This window comes from Thunnus maccoyii, chromosome 10, assembly GCF_910596095.1.
Source record: "Thunnus maccoyii chromosome 10, fThuMac1.1, whole genome shotgun sequence".
Lineage (NCBI taxonomy): Eukaryota > Metazoa > Chordata > Actinopteri > Scombriformes > Scombridae > Thunnus > Thunnus maccoyii.
In genome coordinates, this window is record NC_056542.1 from 20771697 (window position 1) to 20784635 (window position 12939).

Below are 12939 nucleotides of genomic sequence, written 5' to 3' on the forward strand. Positions count from 1 at the left end.
AACTCTGTGATGACCTTGGTGTTAGAGAATAATTAATCTTGTCGGACTGCTGGTTAATGCCCCAAATTTTATCACATCTTGAGCGTAACTAAGGAAACTCTTCCTATTTATGTCTATCTAGCACCTATAGTAACAACAAATAAAAGTGCAAAATAATAGAAGGTCAACTAAAACATCAAAAGCACTTTATGAAACACAACATGACAAAATTTGATAAAAATGGAAAGTACTTATTAGTACATGTTTGGCATGTTTTTTTTTTGTTGTTTTTTTTTACACTTTTTCACTAATATCCAGGCAAGTTCAGCCAGTAATACAGAGATCTTTACTTACAATATTTTCATTGTTAAAAACAACAATTACAGTAAGACAAAGATGAACTGACAGCAGGTAAAATCTTCAATTTATATAATGTTAAGTTCAATCAAGATGAACTGGGGAAAATATAAAAACACAGAAATATCAGCCAACATTTTTCTGAAGTAGATTTTTTGGAGGGAATATTCTGTATTTTTTGAAGTCTAATAATGTAATGTGAGACAAAGGCTTGTGTGTGTTTCTCTTCTGTAGGTGGTCTTGAGTGGAAGTGATAACAGATACATCCTGAATGGTCTGAATCCCTCTACTGAGTATGAAGTTATGTTGACGGCTGTATTCAAAGACGATTCAGAGAGTGACACCATCTCTGTCATCGAGACCACATGTAAGAAGCATCAGACTGTTATACAGACACCTTGTATTGTTGTTACTAACTCAGGCAGTCTTGTGTTTGCATTATCTAATACATAAACTTGACAGAAGTCAGAGTCAAGGGATACTTTTCAGAGATAAGAGAAGGAGACAAGTGTAATTTCAGGAAATAAGATCTCCTTGGTTGCGCTGATGTTGAAATTAGCCTGTGAACTAAGTAACCCTCTTCACCAACCCTTTTTGCTTCAAGTGCAGCAGCAAAGTGCCACTGTCTGCTGAGGAAAACAGTCCAGTCCAATCACATATGCCTTTTAGGATCATAAAATTTGCATTTCAGAGTTCAAAGCGTAGCTTTGCTGGAGACCAATTGCATTGATTTGTTTGTCCCCACTTATCTCAGAGGAGGGAAATCTGTTTTTCCATCAATGATTTGTTATGTATTTCTATCTAATTACCTTAGTTATTGATATAGAGAGTTGTTGAGGAGGGTTTCAGTCTAATTATCTGATTTATGCTCTCTGTATTTCCCCAGTGACCGAGACAACAACGATTGCTCCTACAACCGCAGGTAAGCAGTGTCCAAATAGCCAAATTAAGTCCAAAATGTCAGTGGTGAAAGTGCCCAAAGCATCATACTCCCAATATTATACATGTTGACAGTTTAATAGCTGACTTTTAGCTGTATGGCAAATGAAAGGGAAGCAACTTTAACCTTGACTTTGCCATGGTGCAGTGTTACTGAACAGTAAACTGAAATGACATGATACACTTAGACATATGGTGTTTTAAATTGTGCCATGAAATGTATTTTTTGGTAATATCAGTAATGTTAAAACCTTAAGAGTGTGTCTTAAAATAATTTTGCTTGCTTGTGGCCTTTTAATTCAAACGGCAGCAGGCTAAGATCAAATGATTCTTGCTCTAAAGAGACTGGCCAAGTTTTAATCATGGTTCAAGCCAAAGCATCTGTCTAGAAAATCTTCTGCCACTGAATAGTGAAAAGCTAGTTGCCAGTGCGTGTTGATGTTGCCAGAGTGCAACCACAGTTCTAGTAAGTTCAAGTGTAGTTTCAGGAAGTAAAAGCAGAATTACTGAGAGTTTAGAAAAGCTCCAAACTGTCTGTTCTAACTAAAGTTGACGAATGCAAAACTGAAAAACTGATAACATTGCAGGACGCACCTTATGAAAAAGTCTTTAAAGATCTTTTGTGTGTTTACCAAGTTGGCTTCACCTCGAGACTGTAGCTCAGACTTCATTATCTCAGGAGGCCATCTGGATTGTGTTTTGTTCAAGGAGCAGGCCACAACTAATCGAGTCAGAGCAGTTTCTCCACTCATGCTTCTACAAACTTAAAAAGCAACATGTCTCCTTTACTTAAGTCTCTGCTCCCTATCCTAGAAACTTTAAAATGGCCCATCTGCTTTGTTTAAAACTCCAAGTACTCCTGCGAAAATCACAACTTAAAGTGGTCGGCTAAAAGACAGCGAGTCGGCTGTTTTTTAAATCGAGGCAGCATTATGTATCGTGTCCTCACAGCGATTTTCATCAGTTCGGGACTGAATATACTTTAAAAAACATGTCTACTTGGTTTAAAGACATTATCAGGACTGATAAAATAGAACTCACTGTGCTTTGTTTGAAACTATAATTCAGGGTGAGATTTGCTGGGGGAGATGGTGGGGATTTACCCCCCTCTGGTCTATATATCTCTGCCTCTGCTGAGTTATTTTTATCCCCGGTGGGGACAAAAATTTATCCTCCTCATAGTGATTTATGCTGCTTCACCCACAGATCATATAAAATATGTGAAAAAAAAATAGGCTATTTAAAAGAAAATGTAAGTAAAGCAATAGAGATGACACCGCGTCTAGGCTACGTCTTGACGCAGTACATGGATGAGGGGTTGCCTCCTTCCCTGCCCGAAGATTTGCAGAGATGTGGGTAAAAGAGGGGCGACACGCGGCGGATGACCCTTCCATACACCCTGCGCGTAGAGCTGAATTAAACAGTGATTTGCAAGAATGACATTAAGTGTATCGTCACGTCTGGCCTCGTGGTGCTATCCACAGAACTGAAAGGAGCATTGGGGGATTTAATTCTTATTAAATTAGCATTTAACCCTTTGTTTTATTGTATATAATCACATCTCCTATGTGTCTGCACGAGGAAAGGACAAGGCAGGAACTTGACATCACATCGCTGAGAGTGAAAATATCACGCTGCTTGATGAATTAATTTTCTTTTAAATGGATTCAAATATTCCTGCAGTGGTCAAGTTCAAGTTTCGTAATTGTTTTATTTTAGTTCATAATTATTTTATACATGTTACTGTAACAGCTACAAGAAAGAGCCTGTTTCATGGTCTATATAGGCCCACTGTAGTTCTGGTTTATTTTTATGAATAAAATCATTTTAAAAACACCCAAACACACCGCCCCCCTGAGATTTTTCTCAAATCGCACCGTGAAAAATATGCACCATTGAGCCAGATGTTACTGCTGACTCAGCATGTTGGCACTCTGACACTAGCTGTTTCTTTGACTTTCTTTTATCATACTGACGTTTAATACTGGATTTTTCTAATCCACAGTTTCTGGAACCACACTAAAAGTGCGGGGGAAACGTGGCTTAAGCCAAGATTTTCTATGAATTTTGTGTGTATACAGTATATCCTACAGTACAGTAACTGATGTCTGTGATGTGGTGGCACAGTGGCACGTCAGGCGGTGAGAAACCTTCAGCTGAGTGATGAGACCACCCAGAGTTTAGAGGCGTCGTGGGAGCTGGAAGACCCCCACGTGGAGATCTACAGGGTGTCCTACGCCGGCGTCAGGGGCAATCACAAAGAGGAGTCTGTAAGTTGATCAAGTTGTGAGCTGTTTCTGTCAAAGAAAAATCATCTATAGATTACACTTAATTAAGTACGGATTTAAAGGTTTAACGGACATCTGCTGTAGTGGAAGTAAATGCTCTCTGTTTTCAATTATTGCTCTCTCGGAAGCTATTTCATTTACATGCATATAGTTTCTAAAATCTCCCTCCTTATTGTCCTCTGCCACTTAAGTCAGAGGGCATAATAGTCTCAAATACACACATCCGCATTAACACACACAAACTTCTCCCCTGGTGAGTCATGGACACCGATTATGTGGAATCGACAACACTAGAGTTGTGTTTGGAGGCTGTGTCGTGTTATTTCACGCCATCAGCCAACTGGATGGCACCGCAGTGGTCAGTGTTGGGTCATCTGCTCCAATCAGAAAACTGATTATACTTTTTGTCCCGGTCCACTCGGCCTCTCCTTCCTGATCCATCTATCTGTGGTAAGAGCCCTTGAGCACACTGCCATGTACTGACCCTGATCTCTGATGCACACGCACACACATACAGTACACACATACATACTCGCTCTGCCTCTCCCTTCCTCTCCATCTGTCCCTCGATCTCTCTGTTTTTCTCTACTTTTCCTCGCTCTTGTCCTCTCCCTCGCCACCTCCTCTTACTCTCCTCCTTCTCCCTCTCTTTCTTCCCCCCCCTCCCTGTTTTAATTTCCCAATGTGGTGTCAGAGCCGTAGAAGATGGAGAGGCCAGGCCAAGCCAGAAGACATTCCATTATCTTTTCAGCAGCCATTTACCTCACTGGGAGCAGAGATGGAGGGCAGCAGAGAAAAGAGCAAACGAAACAAAGAGAGGTGGAAAAAGAAACAATTACTAAACAAAATGGGAGAAAGGCTTAAACCTGTCCTCTGGCGGATAGATAAGGGTTGTTTCAGGTCGCGCCTTTTTCTGAAAGTTCGGATGTGTTTTGATGTGGATGTGTGTGAGAGGCAGATAGAGGGCAAGAGTGACAGTACAGGTAATTGTGTGCGTTTCACAAGGTGTGGTTGTGTGTGTGTGTTTTTGTGCTTGTTTTTGTACTTAAATAAATTTGAGCATATGTGTGTGTGTGTGTGTGTGTGTGTGTGTGTGTGCCTACTTGCCTGTGTGCATGCCTGTCTTTGACAGGTGTTTCAGCACCAAAGTCAGAGTGGACAGCTCCTCCCACCTCATTGGTTCAAACAGCTGCACCTGACCTTACCTTTACACTTATTCCTCTCTTTCTCTCTCTTTCTCTCTCTCTCTCTCTCTCTCTCTCTCACACACACACACACACACACACATACACACAGGCCATCATTTGGTTGGGCATCAGTGCTGTTAGCACAATAAAGAAAAGTTAATGTCTTTGCTGGTGTTTGTGTTTAAGTCTTTTTCTTTTTGGAAAGCAGACTCTTTGTTAAGAACAGAAAGACGAATGTTTGAAGGTGTTCTGGTGTGCATATCAAATAATGTTTTTCTTCACAAATTAGAAAGTTTATTAAGAAATGAGCAGGAGAATGTTGACTTTTATCTTGGACAGCAGTCATGGATCTGAAGATGTTCAAACTTTCCATTATTCTGAGCACTTTTAGAAGAAAGAACTGATAAACTTTTTAAGCCAACATGGATGAAAAGTCCTAAAAGTGGAAAGAATAACAGGGACTTTGACCTCCTATAGTTGCATGTCAGCTGAGCAAACTTCTTCTGCTAATAAAGATATTGTGAATTGGTTGAAAGCTCCAGAACAAGCAAGTAAGTGGATTGAGGTCAAGAATAAGCTGTCAAGCTCATCTTTAATTACTATCTGGATTTAATTATATTATAAAACGGCAACATCAGGGTTATGAGGCTTATTTTTCTTAAAGTAAACACACCAACTATTATTTTTTTTAATAAAGAAGTACCTTCCTTTTATCTAAATGAAGGAATAGTTTTAGAACTTAAAAAAAAGTGCAGAGAAAGAACAAACTTCAACACTTATAAATGAAAACCCAGCAGTAATGGGTTTTTTTCATCTCTTTTCTGCCTCACCGTTGGCCTCAACTGACTTTATTGACTGAACTGAAGTGAGCAGAATTCTTGAACAGTTCAAATCCCTGAAGGTATGCGCAGCATTTTGCAGGCTCTCTCTGTTTCACCAAATTAAGCCTGGCCTTCATCTTTTCTTCCAAATATCCCTATAAGCCGGTAGAGAAGAGAACAGACTCTGTATGTTGTCTGCTTTATGATGTGTGTATCTATCCTTCTGGTGTGTGTATGTTTGTGTATGTCTGTGTGTGTGTGTGCTTGCATGCACGTGTGTTTCTGATTTGTATGCCCCTTGTCTGCCTGTTAGTCCCAAGTGAGCAGGACTCATTGCTTTAAAACTCCCTGTACTCTTCAAATGTGTCATGAATGTATAAATGTGTGTGTGTGTGTGTGTGTGTGTGTGTGTCTAGGTGTTAGTTCTTGGTGATCAGAGGAGAGCAGTGCTCCAGCCTTTACTATCAGACACCCAGTACAAAGTGACAGTCACACCAGTCTACACTGACGGACAAGATGGCATCAGCGTTTCCGCCTTGGGTGCCACATGTAAGCCTTACAAACCCACAACACACACAAACCCGACACACACACACACACACACACACACTCCTCTAAATTATTAACCGCCGGGGTCAACTCTCGGTTTCTCAATTTTCACTGTACAAAGATGCAGCTCCCAGTTTAGGAAAACACATGAAAGCACATCAAAACTGAAAGCTAATGAAAAATGAAATTCATTGCAGTGAGCAGAACATTAATTTGCATTGTATTAATTTCATGTTCATTCACGTTCCTGAAGGAGAATGTAAATTAAAGCAATGACAAATACTGATGCGTTCTTAATTGTCTTAATGAAGGCTGATCATAATTACAGCAGCGCCTTTCATTAATGAGACTATTAAATTATTTTGCTCAGCTCTAATTGATTTTCTCAACCATTCTCTTGATTACTTCTTACAAACAGTAGTGATTGCCTCCTCGTTGTTCTGAGAATTGAAATGTCAGATGAAATATGTCATCATTTTAGATGAGGTTGCTGTTGCTCGCCATATTGTAAATAAAAACCTCTTCTCGGCTTGGAAAGCAGCATAGTGATGTACAGTGAGACATGATTGTCTGTTTTCTGAGGGAGGAAAACTGTCTTCTTACCTAAATCAGGGCCTGGAGAAATTCACATCCTCAACAAATTCAACCAACCCTGGCACTTTTTACAAAAAAAACAGAAATTTTGCAGTGCTACCATAATGTATGCTTCACAATTTGTTGAAATGGACATAATTAAACCAAATATCAACAAACCATATATAGAGTTCTACAAGCAACAAGGAACAAAATAAATACATTATATTAAGGCAAGTACCAAAAGTTAGCATCTACTGCCTGCACAGATTGGTACTCTTCTTTTTTTATTTGATTTAAATCATAATTTTGAGTCGTATACAATCAGAAGAAATGACTTGTCCTCTACAGTAGAATATTTGATTTATTTTCCAAACTATCGAACATTTCAATGTTTTGCTTATTTCTTGTATCTAAAGTTAAGTCAAGTGCAGACGAGCTCTTCTATGTTCTGATTTTGTCTGTTTTTTTGGCAGTGCCCCTCTTGTCTCCTGGAAACATACGTGTGTCAGAGGAGTGGTACAACCGCTTCAGGGTCACCTGGGACCCTCCTCAGTCTCCCGCTGAGGGTTACAGGATTGTTTACCAGCCCATCTATGGTACATACACACACACACACACACACACACACACACACACACATAGAGGGAGAAAACTAATGCTAATCCCAGCAGCATTTGTATAATGAAGCAGTAATCCTAATATAGACTCTCAGGGATGACCTGCAAAATGTGTCCTCAGTCTTTGTTGAGGTGTGATGATCCTTATAAGAGTAGAAACACACACACAGATGCATTTACTAAATTCTGTGTTTCTATCCCAAACAAATTCATGCAGACACACACTGAGGCACATGGTTAGGAAGTGGTAGACAACTGTTAGTCGTCAAGTACCAGAATAGCTTGTCCAAACACATTAATCTGCTTGTTATGGGAGGATCCACCAGCAACAAACCTGTGACAGACATGTAGTAGCTGAAAAAAACAAGATACTCTGAGGGTGTTGTGGCTTTCCCGATAGTGACTTCTTAGTTTTTTTCTTTTTAATAAGAAGCTTAAGCCTTCACGGAAAACCTCTGCAATCCAGAACTGAAATAAGACATAACCCTTCCTTATTTATTCATTGTCTTGAAGCCAAAAGCCAATTTTCACTGTTCTGCTACTTTTCTAGTGCTAATTGTTTCATCCTTTCAAGACAAGGCTGTAGTCTTTATAGTTCCATGTCTGTTTTCTGTCATCTAAACGCAATTAGTGTGTCTCTGGGGATCCAGCTTCAAACAGACAGACTGCATTAATCTGACTTTAGGAATTAAGTTGAAGGGAAATAAATTTCATCAGTCTCCTGTTTTCATAGTGAGAGTCTTGGTACGTGGATTGAAGGAAAGTCCCTGTGTGTGAGAATGTCTTCACACGCACACACACACACACACACACACACACACAGATATACAGCTACAATATACTTAAAAACATGCACACACTATTAGACAGTGTTCCAGTGGGTAGTGTGCTGTAAAGATAATTGCTGCTCCTCCTTTACTTTATTTTATTTTTCTTCTTGAATGACTTTTGTTTCTGTTTTAATTTGGCTCTTTATAATATTTATGCAGGATTGTTATTATTGTGTAGCACTTTGTAGCTGCTGTTTGAAAAAAAGCTGCATTAATAAAGTTTGTTATTATTATATCTTTGTTTTAATTTCAGTGACCTAAGTGTGTAGATACAGTGAGCTCCTTCATACAGCAGGGAATGAAACATTGCCATAGTTCAGTAAAGATGTGTGTGGGTTGGTGGACGTGTGTGTATTTGTGCAGGTTAGTGTGTTTGAATGAGACTGTAATACCATAAGTCTCAATATAGCACAACCACCTCAACTCTATCTGTGTCAATCAGCTTTATTTACTTTTCTACCTGTAACCTAGCAACCTTTCAACAGACCGGCTAGGTTTAACAAAGAAATGAGCTTCAGAGTCCAAAAGGAATTGTGACGACTCTGTCAAATCCGTTGTATATTATTGTTATGACTTTTGTCATAATGGTCAATGTCAAATAAGATTCTATCAATAATCTGTCTGGACTGATGCTTAAATAGATTAAGTATATCAAACCTTACTACTAACTTATCTCTCTTAGAAACTGTGTAACTAACCAAATTTACACAGTATGTCCAGTAGGTGACAGTCAGCTGAGCCCTGTCCACCTTACTGTTGCTACACTTGCCAAACTTTCCGTTCCAGCACAGCAGTTTTACCACTCTAGCCCTAAACAGTTGTTGGAAACAATGGGTTCTTGATTTCAGACAGAGCTAGACGAAAGCAGACTTCTCATTTCTGGCCGACAACCATGTTGACGGCTGAAATGACAACTGTCTAGCCAGCGTTAACATTAACTCCATCAGTTTGTTGAACATGCTGTCTGTGGCTGACTGAATGTTTCCAAGTGATTCATTTTAAAAGGAGAACAATGTAGAAGGTTTTATGGCTAAATACATGGTGTAGTGATAAGAGACTGAGGCCATAGCTGCATGTCCCAGGCAAAAAGCCAGGATCCTTTCCAGTTATTGATCCATGCAGAAGACATGGAAATAGAGAACCAGCATTGTTCTTGTACTGCAGTGTAACAATAGAGCTTGTTTAGACCTAGTTTAGTATAATATGGGAAAATATAACATACAGACTTCTATGTCGATCTAAGAAAACCTTGTTTGGATGCTTAAACACTTGTTAGTATTTTCAGGCTGTATAATTTCAGTTTAATTTTAGCTACATTAGAAAAAGCTTTAAGGATGAAGACTTATGTGCTATCTACAATGTTGCTAACAAAGGACGAGAGTTTCAATTTTACATGGGATTAAAATGGTCTGACAAAAAACACAAATCTATGTTAATTGAATTTGCAGGAAACTTTATTCTTGTGTAGTGTGTCACGCCTACATAATACAGCTGCATTCTCCCTGCGCTCACATATGCATGTGTGTGTCTTTCTCAGTTCCAGGGCCAGTTTTGGAGACAACAGTGGGTGAGGATTTGAACTCCGTGCTCCTCCTTAATCTACTGAGTGGGACGGAGTACAGTGTTCATGTGACGGCTTCCTACCCTACAGGACAAAGTGAACCACTGCTAGTGAATGCTAAGACATGTAAGCATCCCCATCATATATTTCCATTGTATGAGTAGTGAGTAAATGGTGTATGTGATAACTGATTGTGGAAATAACTCTTTATATTTTCCTTCATAGATATGAAACTTTTGTCGGCACTCTAGACATTATAGGAAAAAAATGTAATATTGAGTATTGGCATGACTGTAAATGGAAAAGTCTGTCTTGCTGTTAATTTGATGAGACAAATTGTTAATGATAATAGTGAGGTTTATAAAAATGACAACTTAAATGTAATTTTAAATTGAACTTTCCCTGAAGATAACCTTATTTCCTTTTGGAAGGTCATGTCTCAATTCAAAATGAGTCATTCCAAAATGAGCTTTAGTGGAGACGTCGCTGTCTCCTTAAGTTTTCCGTCTAGCTTTGTCAGAAAGGACGGTGTGACTATTAGAAGAAGGAGACAGAAGCAGTAATAGCAGAAAAACAAACTAGTTTGAGGAAAGTGAGAAAGGTACAACATGCATATTAACTGCCTGCTGATACCATTTGCTTTAATTTCCATTGAGACTTTAGCAAACACACAGATAGACAGAAGGATATTAATATTTCGCAGTCAGCCGGCGAGAACAATCCCTTTTGCATATAGATGTGGTATCAGTAGGTGCAGCAAGACCTAATGCTGGCTTCTCGCCTCTCTCATCTAAAACAAATAGACTGTCAGAGAGGCGCAAGAGAGAGAAAGATTGACATAGTGATAGAGAGAAATAGAGAAAACTGTATAGACATACAGTACATGTGAGGGCATGTAGATGCATCTGTTTGCGCATTCTTTCTTTAAACCCCTCACCCAAGCTCTCAAAGTAGTGCTGCATCACCATCTATCATCAAACATTTCTGTTGTCTTTTGGGCTTACTGTCTTTGTGTGTGTGTGTGTGTGTGTGTGTGTGTGTGTGTGTGTGTGTGTTACGGATGGGAAGATTTACCGATTCACATCAGCACACTGGATAAAGTTAAAAAGTGTGCACTGGATATAATTTGGGATGAACTTGCGATGCAATGTTTCTAACATCATTGCATTGGTAAAATCTGATTTATTTATATAGAATTATTAGTAGAGGCCCTTTGCTTTTAGTATTTAGAAATATGGACAATAATTTGATATTTAGATTGATTTCTCATCTCTAAACCGTTTCTCAAGCGCACTAGCATGTTATAGTTAAGTGGTGCGCTGCCAAAACGTCCCAGGTGGAACTCACACTTAAGAATTATTGTTCCGCACATCAGAAATGAATGTAAGTCTATGTAAACACCCCAAAAGTGACTTATGTAAACATGTGCCTGTGTGTGTGTGTGTGTGTGTGTGTGTGTCAGAAAACTGCTGCGTCACCTTGTACTTTAAAATCTAGTGTTGTCTTTTAGGCTTATTGTCTGATTCACCAGAAGGGACTCACCAAATGGCGGAGCATCCAGCAGGATGAAAACAAACATGCTCTAATTTTAATGAATTTCTCAAGCACACTGATGCGCATAGAAAAAAAAAGGGATTTTCACCTTTTTGTTTTTCTGAAAAGTAATTTCCTTTTACTCTGGAGGAAAATGTTGAGAAATAATACGTAAATATAATAAGTGATTTACACATCATCTATAATCAACAGAGGATTGTTTTTGATACACAGGTTTTTCTATTCAATTGTGCTGCAGTAATGTGCCATCCTTTATCTGTTCTTTAATCATCTCCCTGTAGAGTGAACAATACAATTCCTGCACACCTTTCTGTCTCTATAAAGCTCTCATAATGAAATACGCTTTCATAAGAAGACACAGATAAAATAGACACTGACATACAGATTTATCAACTTTCCGTATTTGAACTTTATAGTCTGTCTCTGGTGAGGCAATTAATGACAAATTTTGAGGACTTTCTTTGCTCTTTTTAAACCCATTTCTATACATACAGTACAAATATCATATATATTGAAACTTTTTATACATTTTTGGCTATTTTCCTCCCATACTTTTCTATTTGTGCCTATGGTTTGTCACATTTTACAGTGTTGGTGAGGGGATTAAGAAACACATACTCTATTAGATGCAAGCAATTCACAGTGTGCCGATACAATTTCAGATGTATTAGATTTTCACATATTACACTGGGCATAGTTAAATTCATTGTCCATACTCGTTCTTTCCAGTGGAGGAAGTCTGATTTATTAAGGGGGATGCATTCAGTCATTTGTCATTCTAATAAGGGAGATACAGTGACATGTTTCCCTGGGTACACTGCATTCAGTGCAGCCTTAACATGGGAGCCAACTGGCATATTTGCACCAATAAATTATACATTCTAGCATGTACCATAAAAAAGTCATTATTGGTACCTTGAAGACCATTTAATGAAATGAAACTGTTTCCTCCAAATGCAATTTTATTTAGTTTGTAATGCGGTGTTGGCGCTTCAGCTGTGCAGTAAAATTAGTTTTCCACAGGACCACTGAAGGGTGCTCATCCAATCCGTTCTCAAGAAACTTTGTAGAATCAGTACAGTGTCGTAAAATGGAAATAATATGTTTTTTTCAAAGATAGAGAGAAATTTAACTTAAAGTCACTGTTAAAGGGTTACACAATGAAAAGCAGAAGTTGAAAGAAGACATAGTGTTGTGGAAAGTAACTGAGGGTGTGGAGGTTGGGACAGCAGATGGGTGTAAATGTTTGGCTTCAAGTCTGGCAACCTCAGCACACATGCACAAAGACACACACACACACACACACACACACACAGATGCAATTTCTGACTGATTGCAGTATCTCCATATGGTCCACCATAGTTTATATCTATGGTACGCCTTTCACTCTGACCTTTGGATAATTAAAATGAGCAACTACCACACAGAGTGCTCAGTTCCCTCTTCTTCTTTTTGCACTTTTCACCTTTTCCTTTTTCCTTACCTCATTTACTAAGGTAAAAAAAACAACAACATAGTTTTCATGTTTCAAAACTGGCTTTATATACAGTATTTCCACTTTCGCAAGCCCAGCAAATTCAAGCAAACCCATGCTCCATTTCACCAAAATGTGTTTGTTGTCTTCTTAGACTTGTATAAATTATTGCTGCAGACAAAAGTGGGGGCAAATGTGATTCAGATG

General features: G+C 38.7%; 1 protein-coding gene across 1 annotated transcript in view; it reads left to right on the top strand.

The window, feature by feature from the left end:
* col14a1a (collagen, type XIV, alpha 1a) overlaps positions 1–12939 on the top strand; it is a 150852-nt gene that overhangs the window by 50752 nt on the left and 87161 nt on the right. Inside the window, exons 17-22 of the mRNA XM_042424334.1 lie at positions 571–703; positions 1223–1258; positions 3403–3545; positions 5988–6120; positions 7170–7292; positions 9681–9830. Coding sequence (XP_042280268.1) covers positions 571–703; positions 1223–1258; positions 3403–3545; positions 5988–6120; positions 7170–7292; positions 9681–9830 — 718 coding nt within the window. The remainder of the gene's footprint in view (positions 1–570; positions 704–1222; positions 1259–3402; positions 3546–5987; positions 6121–7169; positions 7293–9680; positions 9831–12939) is intronic.